At 43.4% G+C, this 25,815-nt stretch overlaps 1 protein-coding gene across 1 annotated transcript in view; it reads right to left on the bottom strand.

Moving 5' to 3' along the window:
• Positions 1–13,642, bottom strand: part of ACO1 (aconitase 1) — a 39,547-nt gene extending 25,905 nt beyond the window's left edge. The window contains exons 1-2 of the mRNA XM_021380834.1: positions 13,487–13,642; positions 843–963 (exon numbers count right to left, since the gene is read on the bottom strand). Coding sequence (XP_021236509.1) covers positions 843–939 — 97 coding nt within the window. The 5' untranslated portion in view covers positions 940–963; positions 13,487–13,642. The remainder of the gene's footprint in view (positions 1–842; positions 964–13,486) is intronic.

Below are 25,815 nucleotides of genomic sequence, written 5' to 3'. Positions count from 1 at the left end.
CTGGTATGTTATTCCATCTCTCTGCTCAACTGTAAGAATTTCACACTTTTTTTTCTTTATGGAGCTTATCCCTCCTGGGATTTTGAAGTAAGTCAACTGCTAATAACAAACATGCATCTGCCTGTTTCTTAAGACTCATCTCTGCTCTCCAGAGACCAAGCCCAGCGTTAATTAATTCCTCATTTACACAGTGTCTGAGCTTGCATTGGATATGCATTTAAACAAAATGTTCCTTCTCTTCCAAACTTGTTTCCCGAATTCCTCCTGATCACTTGTTTTCTCTTTGAAAGAAGAGAAACACCACACGTAGGCACCTATAAGCTGTAGATACTGGCTTTCTAGGTCAATGGCATGGGTTGTAAGGTTTTTACCAGTGACACACAGAAGTTGCCTGAGTATATACAGGAAGTGCTAGCAAGAAAAAGTATCCCCAGAAACAATTCTTTTCACCTCCATTCTTTGTTCCTTTTATATTCAAATGATTTTTCTGAATGATTTAGCTATATCAGAGTCAGGTCATTTCCAGCCTTTCACAGTTGCAGAGTGAAAACTTAGATCTAGCTAGCCCTCTTTATTCGTTTTGGAAAAACATGACTGCAACATGCAGTTTGCATGCACAACATGCTGAGAAAAGTAGTATTATCAACTTGTCAGTACTTCTGTAATTCTGCATTTCCAGAAATAAACTCTGCTTTTTTTTTTGTTTACAAGAACTATCTTCTGAATTCATAGTTCTCTCCATGACCGTACAGTTCTGTACACTCATTATCACCCAATGTTGCAGTGTCTCTGGTACTGTTCATCAAAACTAATCAAATGCTTTCCCTACATTGTCAACGTACCATATCTCACGTCTTCCAATTTGCTCAGATTAAAGAACTTCTTCAGAGGCTGTTTAGCATCTAGTGGCTCCACAATCTGTACAAAAGGGTTGCTCATGGTTATTAAAGACACCTCGTGTCCCTAAAATACAAAAGAAAAAAAAATTAGAGCTGTTTTCACAGTATCTGTCCCATGTGCAAAAGACAGGCTCCACAGCCCCACAAAATATCTGTTCCACATATGTGCAAAGCCTATTGCAGACAAAAAGGTACAGCACAGCCTGTATTAGTAGTGGCCTTTCCCTACAATCCGCTTGTACTTCGTCCTCAGAGATTAAAGGTGTGCAGGAAGATAAGAGCATTGTAAAAATTTAAGATGCACCACACGGCTTACAAAGGAAGTTCAATGCCTGTGCTGACATTGTCTGCACTATCTTCTTCAGGCTACTTCCAGACAGCCCTTTGTACCTCTGGGATCCAGTAACAACTGCAACAATGTGATCTTGCTCCTGAAGTGACAGTAGTCAAAAGCTCAACAGACAAGTCATTTGCATTCAAAATTAAACATTAACATAATCCAACCAAACAGAATCATGATGGTTTTATTTAAACTAGAAAGCGTTACACAGTAAGATTACTAACCCTGAGAAACATGAAGTCCTCTTGACATCAGCAAGATTTGAGTCCCCACGTAAAGAACAATAAGGCTGACTCCATTCTAAACATCATTTTCGTTTGAAATCTTTTTGTTGTTGTTGTGGCTACCCTAACAGTTCAATGGACAGAACACTCCACCAGAGTCTAGGACTTCTAACATTCACTTACACAAGTGAAGGTGTCCACGAATATTTCCAGTATCAAGGCCAAGGAACACAGAAGGGCCTGAATTCACACCGCAAACATCCCCCAATCTCCAGAAAAGTTTAGCTGCATGCGAACTGCCTACTGAAACAGTTCCTAGGACACTAACACCTGAATCCTACCCAAAGCTCTTTTGGGAACACTGCTTTAGGCTAATATATGCCTGGGAACACGACAATGATTTGACAAAAAAGACTGTTTTCCTCCTTTGCCAGGCAAGATGATTTTTTTTTTTTAAAAAAGATACACAACTAGATCAGTCGCTGTTTCCACACAGCACTGCTCCTGTCTTCTTTCAAGTAACATTATCTCCCTTTGTCTCAGTTTTTCAAACAAACAACAACAAAAAGAACAGTATGAAATGTACCACTGTCATGGCTTTGTGATTTTTTGTGGTCGGTATTCCACATCGTAACATCACGTAAAGCACTGGCAGTTAAAAAGTTAATGCCCTGGTTCCTGCAGACTGCCTTCTTTGGGTGTTTTGGTTCTTGGAGGAGCTGTTCTCCCCAGGGGTCTTTGGGCGTAGAGGGGCTGGTGAAGCTGCCTGGCAGGTTGAGAGCTCTCTCTTCGTACCCGGCGGGGAAGCACGTGGTCCCCCTGCAGCTTACGGAGTAAGAATCTCAGCTTGGAACTCTCTCTGTTTTGATCTGCTGGCCTCAACTTCGATATCATATTTAGTAAATCAACGTTCCTCCTCAGATTGGTGCCGCTGTTTTGTTTTAGATCCACCTACAATTTCCCTACCTTTCTCCTCTTCCCTTTGTCTGCCCCAGGGCGTGGGTCTGTGGCTCCCCTGCTGCATCAGCCACCCGACTGGGCTGGACTGGCTCCTAAACTGCAGACTTTTTTTTTCCCCTCCTTTCCATCTCTTCGGGCCGGTGGGCCTCCTGTCCCCCTGTCACGGCCACAGATCCATAGATAACACCATGACAACCACCTTGACAGCCTCTGAGACTGGTGCAAATGGCTGCACAAAGGCCAGCATTTGTTAGTAATGCATTGCGTTACTGATTTGTGTTAATGTCAGGCCAATGGCTGAATTAGCTTACTGCATCCATCAGATCTCATTGACTGTTCAGGAAATACAAACACACGGAGAATCATGGAATCATCTGAGTTGGAAGAGACCTTTAAAGGTCATCTAGTCCAACTCCTCTGCAATGAGCAGGGACACCTACAGCGACATCAGAGCCCGATGCGACACCTGGAGTATCTCCAGGTCTGGGGGAATAAAGTATTAAGATATTGTATAAGAAAGGAAAATCTCCAGTATTCTATCACACAAAACAAGGGAAACTTCTAGAGAAAATGCTGAATGCCCAGGGAAGTTAGAAAGGTAGGAAAATGAACAGACTGCAACCATTAAAACAACTGAAGTTAAAATGAGGCACTGTTTGCTACAGACTACAAATCTGTACTTGGGAAAAAAAAAAAGTTTGCTCCGTACCATTCACAGAAACTCACCTTGATTTCCTTGCAGTAGGGAATGATTTTTTCTTTTTTGTCCTTGTATAAGGCCAAAAACCATTTAGTTTTTGCACTGGAGCATGTACTGACCTAAAATTCCAGCTGCTATACACATTAGAATTTGTCCTGTCACGAAAGAAGTGAGACTAACATGCCACCTCTCACATTGCTGACTACAAGCCATTTTCTGAGATACCTTTTCCCAGCTTTGCAGATACCAGTCCCCCATAGAGTCTTATCAAATTTTGGCTGTCTTCTTTGGTGAGCATGAATCACATGGGTATTCCTCTCTTAAAGCAACCTCAATGCTTCTTGGACTGAGCACAATTAAAATGAACTGCTTCCTTTCTCTGCTTGCAAGCTGTGATCCTAATGAGCTTTGTTTTCTGGCTTGCAAGCTGAGAATTTTATTTTATACATACACATTTCTCATGGAAAAGCCTGACAGATAAAGCAGGAGATCATTACTTCAGTATGACCATCATGACTCCACTGTACTCAGTTGGCATACTTTTATCTCAGCATAAATTGCACCAGTAACATTTCTCATTTAAGCCAGTGTCTTGGCAACCCACACAGGCAATTCAGTCACACATTATTGACTTGTTACCTTTTCTTTGCCATCATCAGTTAGTTAAACAAAGGTGCCAAACTGTCAGGTCACCAAGGCTTACATGCATGCTCTCTTATCCTACCTGGTCACAGTGACACAGACAACTCTTACAGTCTCATAAGCTCCATGGAGCCCCAGGCAAGAATTAAAAGTATACAGAATAAATACCAAATTCCTAACAACGTTGCAGCAAATTTCACAGCACAAATCCGGGAACAGTCTACTATTATTTCCAAGTAAATTATAAACAAAGTGTCCAAAGCACTGCGCTCAAGTTGCTGATTCGCCAAAAAGTTGTGAGGAAGCAATACTTCACATGTTAAGCCCACTAAAAAATCATACAATCACAGAATGAATCCTAGAATGGCTTGACTTGGAAGGGACCTTAAAGATCACCTAGTTCCAACACCCTGCTGTGGGCAGGGTTGCCACCCACTGGATCAAGCTACCTAGGGCCCATCCAGCATGGCCTTGAACACCTTCAGGGATGGGGCACCCCCAGCTTCTCTGGGCAGCTGTGCCAGGGCCTCACCACCCTCTGAGCAAAGGGTTTCCTCCTAATACGTAATCTAAACCTCCTTTTTAGTTTACAGTTCCCTCTTGTTCTATCACTATCAGACCAAGTAAGTCAGTCTCTTTCCTGTCCACAAGCTCCCTTTAATACTGGAAGGCCACAGTGAGGTCACCCCAAAGCCTTCTCTTCTCCAGGCAGAACAAGCCCAGCTCCCTCAACCTTTCTTCATAGGTTAGTGTCATAAACAACTTGCTGATGGTGCACTTGATCCCACTACCTAGGTCTCTGATGAAGATGTTGAAAAGCGCTGGTCCCCAGACAGAACACTGGAGGACACCACTCATCACCAACATCCACCTAGACATAGAGCCATTGGCTGCAACCACCCAACCAATTCCTTCTCCATCAAATAGTTCACCCTTTAAATCCGTATCCCTCCAATTTAGGGATAAGAATGTGGTGTGGGCCCATATTGAAGGCTTTGCACAAATCCAAGTAGATGACATCAGTCGCTCTTCCTTTGCCCACTCATTCCATCACAGAAGGCCACCAGACACTCTGAAGCAATCACTACAGTGGATACAGATTAACTTGAGGTTGCAACACAGAGTATTTATTCATTTTTTGCCTGCACTGAAATGTAAATATGCACCGAGGTTAGCCAGCATCTATCTGCCTTCCAAACACTGCCTCAGTATCCTCGGGTCACAATGCCTGGCCACAGCAACAGCTGAACATATGGACTGAAGAAAGCACTTGATCCACCGCCTGATGGCCTCCAAACTGTTTGCACAGAGGTCACATCTGAAATGAGGTTCTGCATGACTGCCCTCAGGAAGGCAGAAGTCCAAATGAAAAGGTTTCTCATGGTAACAGCCACAAGTCACCCACACAAGCCACATTCCTCCTGGCCATGGAGGACAGCATGAACTGCAGCCTACACTTAGGTCTCTGACTAGCCAGACTCTAGACACCCATTCTCCCACCTCTGTGAAATTTTGGACACTCTCCTATGGCTTCAGTGGCTTCACATGACTGATCTAAGAAAATGGGTCCGGAGGGAAGTTAAATACATTTCCCTTCAGACTGCACTGCAGAGCAAAAAGAAAGTATTCTAACCTAAGGGTAGCATCTCTAAGGCTACATAAATGTCCAGTGGATCAGAAAGCTAAGAAAATAGGTGATTTTACAGAATCAGATTTCAGAGCACAAGCATGTGTGATGTCACACTGGGGGGCCAGAGTCCATAAGAGTCATAGCAAAAACACTTTCAGGCAAACACAGAGAAATGTACTTTTTTTTTTCCCCTTATAAACATGAGAAAACTAGCAAGAGAAGCTTTTGTACAGAGAAAAAAGACAAAGGTTAACAGACAGTATCATAAGAGAGAAGACCACCACAAACCCAGTGACGTGTAAAAACTGTCAGGTTTTCGAGGAGTTTCCTTCTGCCTCATAAAATCCATGTCTTTGTGACTACACACTTGAAGTTGAATCTGGAAAAGGATGTTTAGCTCTTAGGCATTACCTTTAAAAATCTGCCATTTTGCAGCATGGTAAATTTCACTTTCTTCATTCATAATCTACTGAAGTAGCAACATTCCCTTCTTTGTACATTCCCTTCCAAATATCTTATCATCTGCCAGGACACATATTCTCATTACTTGAGGCATTTCAAAGGTTGCATGATTTGTATGAAGTGAGCAAGACGAACCACAATTTTACTTTAGTTTTTCCTGTGCCAACTAACACAGATCTTCAAGCACTGGTTTATATTAATGCTGAGCATCTTTAAATCTAAACTCCTTCACTATTAATACTGCTACCCATTCAGCTTGCTATGCCGATGCAGTTGCTCAGCACTGTGTCACCTACCTTCACATCCCACTGGAGTATATTTAGAATTTTCCCACAGACTGCACATCAGCTCCTCACAGGAAGTGTTTTCAGGCTTTCTTGTATCCCAGCTCCAGATCTCTCCCCCACAGAAGCAAAAGTACAGAGAGATTCTAAGTACCAGCATGGAAACCATGAATACCAAGAGGGGAAAATTTATTTGGACTAGGTCGTGACTTTCCAAATATAAAACAAGGAAGCTGTTTTTCATGCACGTAACATTTGCCCTTCAAAGCAGAGAATGAACTCTAGCTGAAACAGCTGTTCCTTAAATCATAGAATCATAGAATTAGCTAGGTTGGAAAAGATCTACAAGATCATCCAGTCCAACCATCAAAAAGTACCACTGGATATGACATAGGAGGGTTCAAATCTCTCCAGCAACAAAACTTTGTATTGTGATACTCTAACAAAGCATTCACTCTAGAAAAATATATGTACATCAGCCTCACTCCATCTGTATTGAGTCAGTCAGTAAACTCAGGATTCACTACGATAGATCAGACATCACCTTGCAACAGCAGACTAGTTGAAGAATGGGCTGTAATGTGCATGCAAATCTCTGTGGCAGACTACCTCACTGGATGACCATCTCAGCAAGTACACAGTCCTGGTTTCAGCAGGGTTGGAGTTAATTTTCCTCACAGTGGCTGGTATGATGCTGTGTTTGGATTCGGGAGAAAAACAGTGTTGATACCATGCTGATGTTTCAGATGTTGCAGAGTGGTGCCTACACCAAACGAAAGCCTTTTCTGCTCCTCATGCTGCCTTGCCAGTGAGGAGCTGTGGCTGCACAAGGAGCTGGGAGGGGGACAGAATCAGGCCAGCACACACAAAGGGTCAAAGGCATGTTTGACACCATATGAATTCATGGTGAACCACAAAAAAAAAGCGTGGAATTGGCTGAACAGGCAGCCACTTCGCAGGACTGAGTAGTCAGCAGGTGGTGAGAACTTGCATTGTGCATCACTTTCTCTATGTGTATACAGTTACTAGTACTATTACTTTCCTTTCCTTTTCTGTCATATTAAATTGCCTTTATCTCAGCTAAAGAGCTTTGCCTTTTTTCCCCGATTTTCTCTCCTGTCCCACTGCAGGGAAGTGAGAGAAGAGCTTGCTGGTGCTCAGCTGCCTGCTGGGGTTAAGCCACAACAAACCACTGTCTCTTTTATTTCATCTTTGGTTTCTCAGTTATTGCTTTCAAATTATGCAAAAGTGCCTCCATTATAAACAGACAGAGATGAGAAGAGAGAACTGGCAACAACAGACACAGAGAAGGCTGAGGTACTTGACAAGTTCTTTGTCTCAGTCTTCACTGGCAGTCAGGTTCCTCATAAATCCTACGTCCCTGAACCTCTAGGCAAAGGGCTGGGGGAACAAAATCCCTCCCACTGCAAGCAAAGAGCAAGTCTGAAGCTGCCTCATGAGACTGAACATGTACAGGTCTATGAGGCCAGACAACACACATCCCAGGGTCCTGAAGGAACAGGCCAACGTGATTGCCAAACCACTCTCTACCAAATTCAAAAAGTCATGGATGTCAGATGAAGTCCTCAGTGACTGGAAAAAGGAAAAAGTCCCTCACAGAGAAAGGAAGACCTGGGGAACTACAGGCTGGTAAACCTCACCACTGTGCCTAGGAAGATCATGGAAAAGATCCTCCTGGAAGCTACAGTTAGGCAAGACATGGATGTGACCTGACACAGCTAGCATGGCTTCACCAAGGGCAAACTGCGTCTCACCTATCTGGTGGCCTTCAATGATGGAGTGACAGTGTCAGTGGAGAAAGGAAGAGCAACTGATGTCATTAATCTGGGCTTGCGTAAAGCCTTCAGTATGATTGCCCACCACAGCCTTATCTGTAAATTAGAGATGTATGGATTTGAAGAGTTATTCAGTGGATAAAGAACTGGTTGAATGGTCGCTGCCAGAGAGTTGAGGTCAACGGCTCAGTGTCCAGGTGGTACAGGTGACAAGTGGTGTCCCGCAGGGATCTATCTTGGGACTGGCACTTTTCAACATCTTTATCAATGATATAGACGGGGGGATCAAGTGTACCCTCAGCAAGTTTTCAGGTGACACCAAGCTGAGTGGTGCAGTTGACACAACAGATAGAAGGCATGCCATCCAAAGTCTGCTTCAGTCAGTCAAACCGTTAGGTGTTTAGTTTTATGAGTTGATGTTTAAAATCATAGAATCCTGAAACAGCATGGCTTTGAAAAGAGCTTCAAAGATCACGTAGTTCCAACACTGTGCTGTCAGCAGGGTTGGCAACCACCAGGTCATGCTCCCCAGGGTCCCATCCAGCCTGACTTTGAGTACTTCCAGGTTTGGGGCATCCACATCTTCTCTGATCAACGTGTTCCAGCACCTCACCACCCTCTGAGTGAAGAATTTCCTCCTAATATCTAATTAAATTCTCCCCTCCTTTAATTTAAAACTGTTCCCCCTTGCCTTATCACTGTCGGACCATGTAAAAAGTTGTTCTCCCTCCAGGCTGTCACAGCCAGATTATAATACGTACTGAAGGCTGCAGTGAGGTCTCCTCAAAGCTTTCTCCAGGCAGAACAAGCCCAGCTCCCTCTACCTTTCTTAGATGACAGGTGTTCTAGCCCTTCTGTTATCTTCGTGGTCCTCCTCTGGACCTATTCCAAAAGCTCCCCGTTTTTCTTGTGCTGGGGGTCCTAGGTCTGGATACAGCAGGTGGGGCCTCACAAGGGCAGAGCAGAGGGACACAATCAGCTCCCTTGCTCTACTGGACACTCCTCCTTTGATGCAGCTTGGGATACAGTGGGCCTTCTGGGCTACAAGTGCACACTGTTGGCTCCTTTAAAGCTTTTCATCCATCGGAATCCCCAAGTTGTTTTGCCCAGGGTTACTCTCTTCGAGTTCTTCTCCTGATCTGTACACATACTTGGGATTGCCCAGACCCAAGTGCTACACCTTGCACTTTGCCTTGTTGAACCTCAGTAGGTTCCTGTGGGTCCCCTTTTCAAGCTTGTCTAGGTGCCTTTGGATGGCATGCCTTCTATCTGTTGTTGTCAACTGCACCATACATCCCACACCATCTTGTGGTTCTGTGATCTCTTAGCAGGTCCAGCAGGTGGAGAGCTTCAGTCATGTTGGAATTGCAACATGTTCTGTATATAGCTATCCTGCTTGACAAAACGTTTTAAGCATGTTGCCTGAAGTCTCCATGCTTGACAGGGAAAGACCACCTCTTCAGTGTGAGTCAAGTGTCTGCAGCAGTAACACTTTGGCAAGAAAAGCCATTCACAATTCAAGTCAGTTTAGCGAAAAAAAAAAAAAACAACAGATATTTGTGTCATAGAAAAATATTAGTTGAAAAATCCACGTTGCTTAAGAAAAATGTTTTTATTATCCTGTTATCTATTAAAAAAAAAATAGAACACCAGTAACAAAAAAAATGAAATGCCCCCAGCATTTGAATAAAGTTCAATACCACCACTAGAACAAGCAGAGTCTTGTTTTGTACTGTATCTAGCTATAATTACATTTGTATGCACACAGAACAGATGAGTACAGCTACAGCTGCAATAAACACAGGTTTCTTGTTCCGATTAAAAAAAGCTCTTGCTGTTTAACACTTGCTCTACCTGTGATGGATAAGGCCACTGTGTAAGAACCATACAGTGCTGCACTGCTGTAAAACACCAGCAGTGAGACTTGAGTGCCCCCAGAAAGAATATCTTTATGTTTCTCCACCGCACAGTGAAGTCCACAGTTATACAGAGCCTTAAAGAGAAGTCCAGTTACTTTTTGACAGCTGAGAAACTATTCTGCTGGTATAAACCATGACATAATTGTGCACTGGAAGAAAATGCAGCAATCTGTAAAAGAGTTTAATCAAACCACTCCCTGCACAACGTTTCAGGGAGCCCATTTCAACTTAAAGGCTCAAAAGGAACTTTGTCCTGGCACACAAGCAAGACCCCGAACTGCTGACTTTATTGCTTCCTCTTGATACCTAAAACTTCAACTGCAACACTAAAGCGTATATATTTTCAAAGGAACAACGTGCAACACTTCAAGCACACTGGGAAGTGCGTATTCTTATAAATGATATACTTCACTGGCTATCACAAACATTCTGAGAATTTCACTCTGTTAGCAGTGCTGTAGTACATGTACAGGATCTGAAGATTTAGTCCAGAGATCACGTTTGTGAAATCAAGCCTTCGTCCTTTTACAGAAAGTCCAGCTCCAAGTGGGCTGGAAGTTCAGATACGTCCAGTTTCGAGATAATAAACTCCGTCAAGTCATCCCTCTGGAAAGCCATCTCCTCCTCCCTCACTTAACACAGCACCCTTTTTGCTCGAGGGGTTGCTGAAACACTTTTCTTGCATACATCTCACCAGCTTTTGATGAGCCAGGCAAGTACACGTTATCTAGTATCTTCAGACAGCCTCCAGAACGCAATCTAACCTTATAGTTAACAAAATCCAGATCCTAATTAAGCAGGCAAGAGTGTTAAGGGAACGAACGCTGTGTCAGCAGACTCACCAGCGAGTGTCCTAGTTAAAACCAGAGACTAGGTTTTTTTTTTTTTTTCCTGCAGGAAAACAAGCAGTATTACACTTAAGAATATAAGAAAGCTTATTTTGAGGTTACAGTACACTGAAAACTTAATCTATCAATATTTTTTTTCCCTTAAACAGCAAGTCTAACCTATTTCCTATCTCCGTACCAACTTGCTGCTCACTTCCCCTAGGCAGTCCTAGACTATTCATTAATAAAAACGCAGCATGGACTAGTTTAGCAAAGAATTAGCTTTCAGTATTAGTACAAAAAATAAATATATCCAGGGGCACACGCAGAAGCATGTTCCCAGCAATAAGTTAACACAGAAACACTGCAAGACAGCTGGAAATACAGAGCTCTGCAAGCCCGCACAGAAGTTTAGCCCGAAATTTAGTTTCAATTTCAGAATGCAGGATTTAAAAAGACATTTTGTTACTGGTCTGTTTGTTTCAAAAGCCTCATGTGAAGGTTGGAAGGATGACTGCAGAAGAGCATGAGGAGGGAAAACAAATGGGGCATACTGTCAATCAGCCCTCCTGTCACTACAGTACCACCATTTGAGTTCTGTGAACTGCTGCTTCTGCTCCCGCTGGGCTCCTCCTGTGCAAACTGTTTCAGAACAATCAAAAATGTGTAGGTGGAAGGATGAAGAACTGATGAAAGAATTATTAATGTTGTGAAACAAACCTGGCACCATCAGGAAAAAGTCCTAATTTTTCTGACCATTGTGTTTTACATTCTGTTAATAGCGCAAGAGATTTCTCATAAACACATCTCCTGCCTGGAATCTCAGCAACTATTTGACTGTTTGTGCAGACAAATCCAATTCTCAAAACCCCTTGGTTTCAGTCTGCAAGCAGCAGAACAACTGGTTATCTGATAACATTTCATCAATTCTAACCAGCTGTTACCAGAGCTTACTAGCCATGATCCCAGAGGAACCAAATGAAATTTCAACAAAACATTTTTAATTCAACTGGCTTTTTCAGAACAGTTTTCCACAGACTAGGACAAAAAAAAACAAAACAAAACAAAACAAAAAAAACCTAGAGACAGTATTTTGCAAGTTTCTAGAGTCCTTGCCCTAAAATTATTCTATGTCCCAATGCCTATGACGACATCCAGAATATCTAGAGGAAATGTTCTTAGCTATAGCCACTGCATGGGCAACTCTGAAGGCAATAACTCTGAAAAATTCTTACCTTCTATTCACACAAACAGGGCAAAGTGGAAAGAAAGACTCATCTTTACCTTCTCACTGTCTCTACAAGGGAAAGAGATCACTCTTCAGTTCTGAGCCTTTCACTAATTTGACACAGATCATTACTCCAGGTAGGGAGAAAATGTCCAGCTATTACACGGTAAAAGCCCACAGTGACAATCTGTGTTACAGAATATTAGCAAAATAAATTTCCCACTATGTTTACTACTTAAATATTAACAATATTTACTCTGTGGTTTTCTGCAATTATTGCATGAACTCTTCCATAATTACTAGAAAAGCTTCATTAGAAATATCAAAGTGGGGGTGTATCATTCACTGACCGACACTCAAAGGAATAAAGAGAGGAGGCAAGGGTCAAATTACAAACATCACATGACTAGAAATGAAGTTTGAAAGACCTCAAGCCTTTGGCTCAGCACTCGTCTGCATTATATTCTCTGCAAAACATTCCTGTAAGGAAGTGTCCAAACTCCTTCACATACTGAAAATCCCTATACGGGAATCTTCTCTGTCTTACAAAGCTCAGATCAGTGAAGTACTGACCATTTCTCAAATAACTCCTCACACACATCAAAAACCTGGAGGGCATAAGTCAGCCACATTTCTCACTTTATATGCATTAAATTCTCCCTGTGTCCTTTGAAGAAGCAACAATCCCCAGAAGTTCATTAGGACATTCTGATGGAGCACAATTGCTTTTAAGCAAAGCGCTACAAAATAAACATCCCAGTGTTAATATTTGTCCCTAGGGTGGTCTTCCTCTACTTTGGTATTATGGATTTGTAACGAGCCAGTCTGAACAATGGCAGCAGCATGGAGCACTCACAGATATTAACTCAACTCCGTGTGTTTCAGATCCAGTTTCCTGCTTACACTAGAGCGTACTGAAGTCCAGCTCTCTGCTCTTTCCCCCTTCTCGCACCTACACCAGCTTCAGAGGTGGAAACTAAACATCAAAGTACAACGTCCAGTTAATAAATCAGAGAGCTGTGCGGTGGCGTTATGAAACGCAGCAATACCCCAAGCAGACCCGGAGGGATGCACGGGACGTGTACCCGACCCGGAGGCCGGAGCAGAGCACCCCGCAGACAACCCCTGCTGTCCCCTCCTCGCAGCCTTCTCCCTGCCCCCGCTCCCCCCGCGCCTTTCCTCCATCCTTCCCGCGCCCTGCCCATCCGCACCGCACGCTTTTAGCCGGCTTGCTCTTTCCACAGCACAGCGGCGTTGCTGCGCGCTCCGTATGCACGCGGTGCGCTCTCCTACACCGAACGCCACCCGACAAGGCCGTACCCGCCTTAGCCCCCAGCCCCACGCTGTCAAGCGGCCGCACCGCAGCGGCAGGCTGCCCCGCAGCGCGGCCTGGGCCGCAGGACGGCCGCTCCCGCCCGCTCGCCGCCAGGGCGGGTCCACGCCGCCACCGCCCGCGGCCGGCAGGGCCCGGCGCCGCACGGAGGAAGGGCGGCCGGCTCAGGGCCCTGGCGCGTCCCCACGCCGTGCGGGAGGGCGACCGGCGGGCGCGGCAACCCCGCCGAGCGCCGCACTCACCGGGGAGCTCGGAAGAACGGAGCGCCGCCGCTGCCCCGCCGCTGCCAACGGCCGCAGGAGGGACGGGGCGGGGGTAGGCCGGCTCCTCCCGCACCCTCAAGGCCGGCCGCGGCCCGCCCTCGCTTCCCGCCTCTCGCCCGCCCTCGGCGGGCCGGGCTTCCTGGTGCTTCTGCCTCCGCGGGCCCCCGCCAGCCGCCGTCCTCTGTGCGTCCGTGGCGCGGCCCCGCGGCTCGAGCCCTGCTCTCAGCAGTCCGGGCAGTGCTGCAGGCTGGGCACGGCCGAGCTCTGGGGGTGCGGTCTGCGTGCGCGACACGAAGCACAGCCCTCGGCCCGTCCCGGCTGTCAGCATACGCTGCCTCTGACATATAAACTGATCGGGATGGTGATGCCAGCTTTGAAGGAGGTGCGGGAGTGCAGTGTCCTAGAAGACTGCACAGCTGAGTGGCCTTGAGCATCTGCAGGGATGGGGCATCCACAGCTTCTCCGGGCAGCTGTGCCTCACTGCTCTGAGTTTTATCATGATTTCCCAATAGTATCTTCTCTAAATCTCCGCTTTTTTAGTTTAAAACCACTCCCCCTTGTCCTATCGCTATCTGCCCCTGTAGAAAGTCAGCATCCCTCCTGTTTATAAGCTCCTTTTAAGTACTGGAAGGCTGCAATGAGGTCTCCTCATTATTCTGGCTGTCCCATTGCTCCCCCAACACATCCTTCCTAAGGCCAGCAGCAGCACAGCCCCCTCACAACCACATCCACCCAAGCTGTGAGAAGGTATGAAGAAACAAAGTAAGCCTTGTATTACTTAACAACCTTGAGAGGAAAAAGAGAGAAAAGGATAGAGGGATCACCGGTCCTCGATCCAGCATCAGATCTGTCAGCTGCAGTGTTGGCTGTAGAGAGAGTGCCCCATAAACTTGTACGTGCCCCTACTTATTGGCCCCAGTTCCTGGACCTCTGGAACCTTCCCTCACTCCAGTTCCAGGAGTAGTTGAGTGACACCAGCCCTCGCTGGATGACATGACTGTTTCTTGGGCATTGTTCTGGACCCTTCTCTTGCTTCAGCTCCTGGAGTGGCTGAGACACCAGCTAAATCAAAGGAAGACCAGGCTCTTCCCTGTGGTTTACCTGTATCGTGGAGCATTGCTCAGGCTCACTGTACAGTCGTGTGGGGCTTGTCCCTTTCATGGATGCAAAGGGCTCAGATGTCTTACCTGTCTCTCGAGAGCATCTTGGACAGTAGTGGCTAGGACACTTGTTGCTTAAGCACCAGGAGAAATAAATGACCAGTAATGTTTTTGTTGTTGTTGTTTTATTTTACTTTTCCCTGAAAAAAGTCGGTGAAGAACAAACAGGGCTACTTGCTGGCATTGCAGGAGAGGAGCAGATCTAAGATGCACGATGCGATGCAAGGAGTAAAAAATGGAAGCACTGTTCTCTGCTGGGAAGGGCTGCTGGAACCTAGTAAAAGGCTGGAGATTGCTCTTCTGATTGTTCACGGCGTGGATTCCTGCATGCTGACCTGTGCTGGCAGATCCTCCTGCCTACACACTGTCTGGTTGGAACATGTAGACCAGGGAAAATAAATGGTAGGATCTCAGAGTCTAGCAAAGAAGATACAGTGCTTTTTGTTTTGACTAAATACTGCAGTCCTGGCTCTGGCACACTCAGTATTGATTTCAGTGGTATACTTAAGTTCTTAGGGTCTCTCTGTCCTTAAGCCTACTGTTGTATCGATACCTCTAGATGTCCTGTCATCTGCAACATACAGTGGTTTTGAGTTACCACTCAAAATCTTTTACAGGCTGACTTGCTTTGTGTTCAGTATAAATATCTCACGGAATAATTTATATGCTCCAACCTCTCTTCTAGCTTTGAATGAATTTTGAGAACATCTGATTGGCTTTGACAAATGGTTAGCTTGGACCTGGAAATGGATATTTGTTCATAATCTTCTTTCCAAACCTTTAGCTGGAGAGATTCACTAAACTGAGTTTTTCAGAATGAAGTCATATTTGTAATTTGACAGTAGGAGAAAGCCAGTGTTTTCTTCAGGACGCTACAAAATAGTGATGATTTTGGTAGCAAGAGAGGCTGGAGAATTTTTGAAACCTCTTAGTGCTTTCCTTAGGATTTTGGATGATGCATTAATTGTTAGCATTCTTGATTTCTGTACATACTTAATTATATGAATGATAAAATTTCAGTACATTCTTTTTGCTGTGATAAACTCTGAAAATAACTCTTTGGCCACTTCCTTTCAAAGAAAAGGCTGTGGCTTTTGTTGTTGTTTCCAGCAAAACAGACTTATAAGACCTACGTTTGCCACCAAGTTTTGAATGGTTAATGAAATCCCTCATACCTCGAATGCCAGAGCAATTGCTGCAAAATCTAATTGGCCTAAGATCTCTTGGGTGGAGAACAAAGAACAGTAAAATAGCAGGTCAGCAACAAAAATAGGTAATCCATTCATCAGCTCTAACTTCCCTCAGTCAATATCTGCAAGGCCTGTAATTTCTGTTCCGTGTGGAGGGATCTCCCCCAAGACCTGCTGTGGGAGGGAAGCCTTCTTAGTGCAGGAAGAGGCAGCACCTCTGCAACATTCCTGGTTGTATGCAAGGACACGGAGGCTGTGATGGGATTGAAAGACAGGCTGTTCCTTCAAGGGTTTATAGTAATGCTCTCTGAAGGTTATAGTAGGCTGGATTTTGCAGTAAAGAGCATTTGAGGCTGTTATTCCTCTGAACAGAGTTGAGTTTGTAGTAACGAGGTTCGGACAATTTTGTGGGTTTGTCTCTCCAAAGATTGCGAGGAGGTGAGTAGTAGGTTAAATCTATTGTTTGTATGAAAGATATTCACTGAAATAGATTCTTGGTTTTATGAGCAGATTGCAAGGACCTCCAACAGTTTTCTTGGGCAACTGTGCACTGTATTGAATCTGGGTAAAAGTTTATAAAAAAAGAAAAAAAAGCAGCTTGGCTTCCTTCAGCTGTTGCACCCACGATGGATACAAATAGGAGTGTCATGCTTTTCATACTGCAATCCCGGGAGTCCCAGTGCTCGTGACTTCCTGTTTTTCAGGGTTTTTCATGGAATCATTTCCTAACAGATGAGGAACTGTATATCAGTACTTTGTCCTTCTCTCATTATTGGGAAAATCAATTTACAAGAGGCTGTTCTAACTTCAGATTGCTTCTAGAAGAGTGTTCTCTGAAGCTATTCAGCAAGTGGTGTACTAGGAGCCCAGGGAGTGTATAATATCTGTTCAATCCCCAGCTGACTTAGTGGATTGGTGGACAAAAACCCACGAGCTAGCAAAGTGCATTGCAGACTAGGAAGCCAGCTGCACACTGTGCTACATCAAATGAGGAAGGGTCAGCTGGGCAGGGTAGGAAATTCTTCCCCTATATTCCATCCTCTTGGGACCCAGCAGGTAGTCTAGTACTGTGTTGAGCTCTGGGGCCTACATGGTAAGAAAGACGTGGACCTGTTAGAGCAGGTCCAGAGGAGGAACACAAGGATGGTCAGGGGACTGAAGCACCACTCCTGTAAAGACAGGCTGAAAGAGCTGTGGTTGTGCAGCCCAGAGAAGAGAAGGCTCTGGACAGACATCATTGATGCCTTCTAGTATCTAAACAGGCCTACAGGAAAGATGGGGACTCTCTATCAGGGAGTGTAGTGACACGACTATATATAACAATTTTACATTAAAAGAGGGCAGATTTTGATTAGGACATTTAGAAGAAATTCTTTGCCATGGGCGTGGGAAGGTGCTGGCACAGCCTACCCTGGAGAAGCTGTGGATGCCCCCTCCCTGGAGGCATTCAAGGCCAGGTTGGATGGTGCTTTGAGCAGCCTGGTCTAGTTGGAGGTGGAACTAAATGACACTTAATGTCTCTTTCAACCCAAATCATTGTATAGTTTTGTGACTTCATTATCACACCTGTAAACTTACCTTATTTGTTCTTATCCTGTCAAAAAAAAGTGGGCTTTTCAAGGGGAAGCCTTCAGCTCGTTACAGCCTGAAAGCCTTTGCGTAAAGTGTTTAGCAGATTTCTGTGTTGTGCAGATTCCACCCACAGCCTCAGCTGATTGCTGAGGTTGCATCAATCCCCTGACTGCTGCCACCTGTTTCATACTAGGCTAAGACTGGGGTAAGGGAGACGGTAAATTAGAGCTTGTCAGCCTGGAGGATCCAGAAGTGTTGGCCTTTCAATGTAGTCATCTGAAAAAAGTGTCCCTCAGTATATGTGCATCCTCCAGCCTGCCTTGGCTTTCTGAAATGGTCCAAATTGGTTTGCTCCAGAGCGCTGTGTTTCTCCTAAGCAGCATCTAAGGGTACATCATATCACATGCTACATTCTGTGAGTTCTGTGAGTAAAATGAATTAATATTTTCAAATAAACCCAGCTCTCGCTGGAAGGGCTGCACCCCAAGAAGCCATCTGCAAATGAGAGCTCAAGAGTTGCTGAGTTGGAAGTTTGCAGGCTATGGCCTGAGTACAGGAGAATAGGTTTCTTGTGGCTGCTCACAGAGGAAATCACGCTCATACTTATGTAATCCATCATTTTAAGCTGTTTGAGTTGTTGCTGTGCAATGGTAGCACAAGTCTGAAAAGTGAGAACCTAGAGTCTCTCAGAAATCCCGTTAGAAATACCAAAGTGTGTTCTGGGAATTTAAATAAGTGATGGCCTGCCAGCTGCTTCTCCGTCTTTGATCGGACGATCGTGCATCCTCCAAAGGAAACTTTCTGGTCAGCATATTTTAATAAATACATTATAATTTATTTCTTATCATAGCACTGATTTTCTTAAATGCTTTTCTTGAAACGATCCTTCATTTAGCTGTGGTAAATGCTCGTTGAAGGTCACTTTGCCTTCAGCGTCAAAACAAAGATTTAACTTATGCCATCTGCTGGTTAAATGGGGTTTAGCAGGGACTTTGTGTCATTCACTAACAACTGGGGAGCAGTAAGGCAGAGTTCAGATTCTGATTTTACTTCCCAGCTAAAGGTCATGGGTGGAACACCAAAGAACTCCCTCAGCTCTCTAGCGAAATAAAAGCATTTGTTCCATCTGGAACTGGAACTGAAGAAAAAGGAGGTGAGAAAGGGACTGACTGCCAGCATTATGCTGTCAAAACCAGGCTCTCTGTATTACTTCTGCAGAAGTTCTTCAGAAATGGATAACCTCTGATGAGATTATAGTCACTGCACTGAGCATCGGAAAGAAAACCTGTGTACACTATGTGAGTACAAGGGCAGTTCCTGTCCTGTTGAGAGCGATGATACAACTTGCAGTAAATGCAGAAGTCTTTGCTGAGGACCAGTGTATTTCTCTGCATAGCTGGACTTCAACCTGGACTAGATTCTTGAGCATGCTCGCTCTAAAACAAACCCTACTCAGAGCATTTATTATTTAAATGGTTAGTATGCATGCAACATACACAGGCTGGATCTGTACTGGTTTTAGTTTGTATTGCAGTTGCACTGAAGTTCCCTTGCTGAGCTCAGGACACTGGCAAGAGATGTTATGTACCTGATAAACTGAAGGGGGATGAAGAAGGAGTGAGAGTAAAGTAATGCAGAAAGTCGGTAAGGAATCCCTGGAGCGCAGGCTCCTGTGCCATACAGTATGCATCCAGTCTCAGCTGTTTTCAATTCACACAATTTACAGCTTGTAAATGTTGATATTCTTGATTATTTGCAGCTATGTGGTATGCATGTAAGTGTTTATGGGATGGATAGCTCATTAGGAGTTTAATCTCAGACATCTTGCGTTCTGGTTAAGACCAGTGCTTTGGGCAAGTCTTGTGAGGATGGGCTTTACTTCAGATGTTGGGCTTCAGGACATGTAAGCAGTGAGAATGATGTATGTCACATTAATCTCATCTCCATCCCGTCGAAATATTAGATGCAGATCTTTTCAGAAATACTTTTTGTAAAACTTTGACATCATTTCTAAAATGCCTTGCATTTGTGTAAAAATAACGACGTAGTCCTTTAAAACAGAGGGAAAAATATTCTGCCCAGTGACTGGAAAATAACTGAGTTAACTGATGAGTGAGTGGAACTCGACTCAGGAAAAGAGAGGACTCCCTGAAATAGGCCCCAGCGGAAGTGCAAAGCCTATCTATTCTGGACAGAATATTAATGAATTTGTAATAGCCTCTGTGTATCCAAAATGGATTTCCCCAGGAAGGCCTCCAGTAATCCAGAATTCTGGACAGAGCTGATGGTCCCACCTCAAATCTGAGAATAACTTCTGCTTTGCAGAGAAACGTCAGTATAGATGTATTGGATTACTGCTGCATTGCTCCAAATCAACTGGGATGGAAGCTTTAAAGCTGTCTCTGGTGGAAATTACGGAGAAGTAGTTTGATACAAAGTGTGAAGCTTTTATGTAGAACACAAGGGTGATTTCCAAATCATTTGCAACTGAATTAAGGTAATTGTGAAGCCAACTGCTTTAAGATTGTATAGAACTAAGCATCTTGAAATCATCTTCCAAATGTAGAGTGTGAGAGCAAGTCACAAGACAATGCTTTGAGAATAAAAACATGCAAGAAAAAAAGGAAACTAGGTCAAAAAGAAAATGTGTTGAAATTCATGATAATCACTGGTAGAAAAATGGGCCAGAAACCGTTCATAAATAAATCACACTATTATCAGAGGAAGAAGGATAAACTTCTAGATAGATTCTGCAAGTGTTAATATACTAGGAATAAATGCTGTAAAATGTTTAGAGTAATTAATTCAACTAACACTGAACTAGTTTTGCACTGACTGAGAACTTGAAGTCTAGGGTTGAAACTGCTGAGATCCACAGTGCTGCAACTGCACAGCTTTGAGTGGAGCTGTTGTCATTTCGTCCAGCTGAAGCAAGCTGTCACTTCTCACTTTTACAGACTGCTCAAATGACACTTTCCCCCTGCAGTGAGGGACTCAATTTGTAGATTTATGTGCAAAATTTACTGTAAGTCCTTGGGAAGTGAAGAGCACTTGAGGAACAAGGCAAAGAGCTGTCCTTCCCAGTGTTTCAGCACACCAGCACCGCTCAAGCGGCACAAGACTTTGGTAAGTGGAGAGGACAGTGTTCTTCTCTGTGTGTCTATGGTTGCTAATTTCTGAGGGGAAAAAGGAAAAAAAAACATCTGCACATGTCTTTTAACCTTGGTAAAGGCTCTGCATTAACATTTTTCTTTTGGGCTCACTGTGGATAGTATTACATGCAGCATTTAAAGCCTTATTCTAATAACAAATAAGAGCTGCTCCATTATTAATGGCAGATACGAAGACGGCAGCAGAAAATAAGTATTTTGCTTTCCTTAAGTGTCATTCATCTATGTGCATATTTAATCCACCTGCTGACATTCATTTCAGTGCTTATATAGGCCTTGTTTGCAAAGTATTAATTTTACTATCAGACAAATGACTCAGTCACAGCAGAAGGTACTAAAAGTTTTCTTCCAGAACAGGCAGAAGTAAAGCCGGGAGATGCTAGGAGCTGAGGCTTGCTTTTATTTTCTGCGGATGGAAGAGGAGGAGGAAAAGGGAGCATCCAGAAATAAATCTCACTAATCTCTCTGAAGTGTGGAGGGTGATAGAAAAACAGATTTTCAGCCTGAAATTCATCACTTTCCACCTATCTTTCTTTCTCTCCTTTTGTTCTGCTCTTCCGTGATCGTGTGGAAAGAACTTCCGATGTCAGTTCTGATCATTTCCCCACACTGAAAATGGGAACGATCTTTTGTCACTTTGAAATAAACTATTTTACACCTGCCTCAAAAATAAGCACTTCATCATAACTGTGAAGAACAACCGGCACATTGAAGAAAGAGAGCATGCCTGTTGAAAAGAGGTCTGTATTTTATACTGTCTGTGTATGCTTACTTCACTCATAGAGAATCGATGCAGAGAAAAGCATCAGAAATTCCTCTGCTGCACCCTGACGGTAGGCTATGTTTATCCATGACATTTTTACACTTCTTTATACCTGAGCATGACTGATTAAATGTTGTAACTACTTTTCAATGAAAAGCGGGTTATTCCCTATTTTTTTTTGCTCAAATTTCTGCACTAGTACTCTGCTTTTATATTTCTCAGTTTTCCTGCAGGAGGTCAACATTCTGAATTAAAAACTACAGCCACAATTCAAGAGTCTTCTGGTAAGTTTCTTCCAAGGCTTACCTGAAGAGACTAAATGGATTATGATATGGTAGTCAGGATGAAGTATGTGCTATGACACCCAGCAAGAGTGGGAGCACAGAGCTAAATTACATCTCACACCAGGCACTGCAGACTCTTTTGATTTAAAGCGTTGTCTTTATTGCCCCCTCACAAGTATTTCAAATCTTTCTGTACGGCTAATTATTTGTCAAGGATTCCTTCGGTTGTTGCTCTAATCCACAGGACACAGCAGCAGAGAATAACACGGTGAAGAAGGCAGAGGTTGGTTTTGTTTTATCCATGCTCTTACAGAGAGCAATATTTAGATGCCATCAGAGTGAATAATCCTCTGCTACTGCTCTGTGTACCTCCATTGTTGTTTGCTTGTTCGGTGAACAGATTGCCTCATTTACCATGTTAACTGGAATGCTACCAGGCACTGAATGCTTAATTTCAAACAGTGAAATCCCATTCACTTTCATTTTTCTTGTGCAATGTCTTAATTGATCAAACCACTGAATATCTATTGTGTGCTATTTACTAGAAAATCAGGTATTTTGATCACATTTCCTGTGCATAACCAGATTTAATTATTTGGTGCTGTCAATATTTATGAAGTTGGTCCTCTTTTAAATGCCCACTTCCTGAAAGCAGGTCATATTGAAGAGTCTGTCAATTTGTTATTTGGAGAGTAACGACTCAACCGGGCTATTCCAGACTAGAGTCCCATCTGGCTGATATTGCTGCACACTTGCAAAGAAAACTCCTTCAAGCTGCAGGCCCTTAGTTCTGGATTAAGCATTCAGATGGAAGTTAACCGAGGAGTATTTGCTATGCCTTAATATGACACCCTCTTATTTCAGATTCTCTCTCCTCTCGCTACACTCATAAGCCAGCCACCCAAAAATCTCACCCTGAAGTCTGCCTTCTCAACCTGAACATAATGCTAACACAGTGAAGGGAGATGTTGAAGGCTGGGTTGTTGGTTTTTTTTCCATATGAAAGTAATTTAGGATTAAATTGCCTAACTTCGGCAGCTACTCGATGTGTATTTGATCTTTAAAACACTTAAGATCATAGAATCACAGAATATCCCAAGTTGAAAGAGGCCTACAAAGATCACTGAATCCAACCCCTGGCTTCACACAGGTCCACCCAAAATCCAAGCCCTGTATCTGTCTGAGAACGTTGTCCAAATGCTTCTTGAACCCAGGCAGTTTGGGGCTGAGCCCAGCGCCCTGGGAGCCTGTTCATGCCCACCACCCTCTGGTGAGAGCTCTCCTATCCTCAATTTGTCAATGAAATAATGTTCTTGCTAACAGTCGCGGTATGCATCTTACTGTAAATCAAGTCTGGGCTGCACTGTGCAGAACTCATTTTAATGAGATTCACTGAGAAACCTAGAAGAAAGTATGCAAAAAGGACAAAAAAAGAGGGGGAAAGAGAGCTTTGATCTGCTAAAAAATATTCTGTTTCAGTTACTGAGAGTGTGAATCTTTGATTGAGAATCTTTACGTTAAAATAAGAATTTACCAGCCAGCTCAATGCACACTCATGTTGGGCAATCTAGAGTGTTTTACAATTTAAAAAAGGAAGACCAATATCAGCTACACAGATTCCTCATGACTGATCTCAGAAAAAATCATGTTCAAAGCAAAAAATTTTTATTTTCCAGTTCCTACTGGACTCACGACTCTTACCACTTAGAAATAGTACGATGTTGTTCCACGTGGGTATTTCTGCATGCTTGGCAGTTCAAAATGCACTGTTAGCTATTCCATTGTAAGAATTGCTTATGTTCCCTAAGTCCAGAGACAAATTATGTTTAAATAAGTTCAACTAATGATCCTTCACAATAAATAAATTAAATGCTAGGTTGTTTAGTTTTGTGTTTTTGTGGGTTTTTTTTCCCAGAGAAGTGGTTGCTTAACTCCAAGTGAATCCCTTATGTTCTTTGTCAGGAAGTTATTTGTATTAGCACATATTCCAAACAGAGCAGGAAATAAGGTCTTAAATGTTAAAAATTACTCTATGTGTAGCACAAATGCCTTGCTTGTCAAATCATCACATTGGCTAGAAGACTGGGAATAAAGCTTTAACCTCCTGACCTTTCTATGCTGTTCCATGCTTTTTTTCTGTGATCTGTCCTATCATTTAGGAGTCTCTGTTTTGAAAGATGAACCGGAGATATTCCTGAAAAAGCAAGAAATGTAGATGTTAAAATATGGTATGAGTTCTGCAGTTCTGTCTGCATTTGATATGTGCCCCTACATTTTTGTAAGACTCTTTAATCAGGCTGATTATAATGATTTTATTTTAATGAAACTGAATTATGTAACCTCTGCAGGTTTTTCCCCCCAGAAGATGGATGTGCATCAGCTGAAGGAAATAGCACTTCCTTCTGATTTAAGTTGCTATATCCATATGTGGAGTGCTATATCATATGTGGTATATACCTGAAAAATATTTTTGTCATGTTCAAGAGGATAGACAAAATGCTTAACATATATCCGAAAAGCTGTAATTTCGTAATTTGGCTTTATAAAGAATCAAATAAAAAATGGATAGCCATACCATTTTACCAGCATAAATTGAAACTGAGCCCCAACTTTCCACATCTGTCTTTTTGCTTCTCCTACTCATGGACAATTAGTTTATTTCTAGTGTGGTTACTGTAATTGTCTTAAAAGCTTTCTCGTCTGGAAGAAGGCTACTACAAGATACTACAAAGCAACAAGAAAACTAATTAGATACTAGCTATCTACTCTACTGGTAATCCTTTCTAGTGTAGGTGTGAGAAGCTGTATTTCCATTCTGCTTTCCATTGCAATCAGGAGAGTGCAAGATGTGAAGGAATGTTTTCCTGATCTCTTCAGTTGTGAGGGTTTTTTTTGAAAATCTTGCATTTTGGGCCCTGTGAAGTATATGGAGATAGAAAATGTCAGTGTCCTCCAACAGTATTAAATTTGCTATCTCATTTAAATGAACATCAGGATTTGCTTTTGTTTCAGACATCACCACCTAAAAGTATGGAGAGGTGAAAAAGCTACAAATCTGAAACTTCTCCTGCCTAGGAATCACAGAATCGTTTGAGTTGGAAAGGACCCTTAAAGGTCACCCAGTTCAACTCCCCTGCAATGCACATCAGGTGCCCAGAGCCCCGTCCAGCCTGGCCTTGAGTGTCTGCAGGGATGGGGCATCCACCGCCTCTCTGGGCAACCTGTGCCAGTGCCTCACCACCATTATTGTAACAAACTTTTTCCTAATATCCAGCCTAAATCTCTCCTGTTTTGAAATCGTTTCCCCTTGTCCTGTCACAACAGACCCTGCTAAAGAGTCTGTCTCCTTCTGTCTTATATTCCCCCTTTAGATACTGAAAGGCTGCTCTCAGGTCTCTGCAGACACAGAACTTCCTGTGTTTCAGTTTGTGCCCACTGACTCTTGTTCCATCACTGGACACTTCAGAAAAGAGCTTGTTTCTTTGCGCCCTCCAAGTAGCTCATTGATTGTTACTGAATTATTCCTCAAATTCCAAATGTTGACGTGTTTGATAATGTAAAGCAAAGCAAATCAGACCAAACCTAAAACCCCATAGCTCTTCCTTCTTCCTGGCTTGCCGGAGGAGAATAGACCCACAGCTCTGTGTTTACAACACTTTGTTCTATGAAGCTGCAGATTGTTTTAAACATTTTTGCTCTGCCTGCACAGATACTTCATGTTGTGCATATCTTTCAGTGCCCAAGTAAGAAAGAAAAGAAAGGAAAGAAATTCAGAAAAAAGAACTCTGCAATACAACAGATCCAGCTAAGCTCATGCGTCAGATCACCCAGCAATCAAACATTCTTTTGGTGATTGTTGATGGTTATGCACACCCTTTTTTTCCATCCCCTATCCCTCATGAGTAAGTGGCATCTCTTCTTCATGGAGCCCCAAAGGAGAGGGGAGGTTCAAGTTGGGTATTTGGAAAAGATTCTTCCCTGAGAAGGTGGTTGGGCACTGGAAGAGGCTGCCCAGGGAAGTGGTCATGGCACTAAGCCTGTCTGAGTTAGAGAATGCTCTCAGAGTTTGACAATGCTCTTGGACATAGGGTTCCAATATTGGGTGATCCTGTGTGGGGCCAGGAGTTGGACACCATGATCCTTCTGGGTCCCTTCCAACTCAGGCTATT

Source organism: Numida meleagris, chromosome Z (assembly GCF_002078875.1).
Source record: "Numida meleagris isolate 19003 breed g44 Domestic line chromosome Z, NumMel1.0, whole genome shotgun sequence".
NCBI lineage: Eukaryota > Metazoa > Chordata > Aves > Galliformes > Numididae > Numida > Numida meleagris.
The sequence above is the reverse complement of the archived record's forward strand: the minus strand, read 5'-3'. Positions and strand labels throughout refer to the sequence as shown.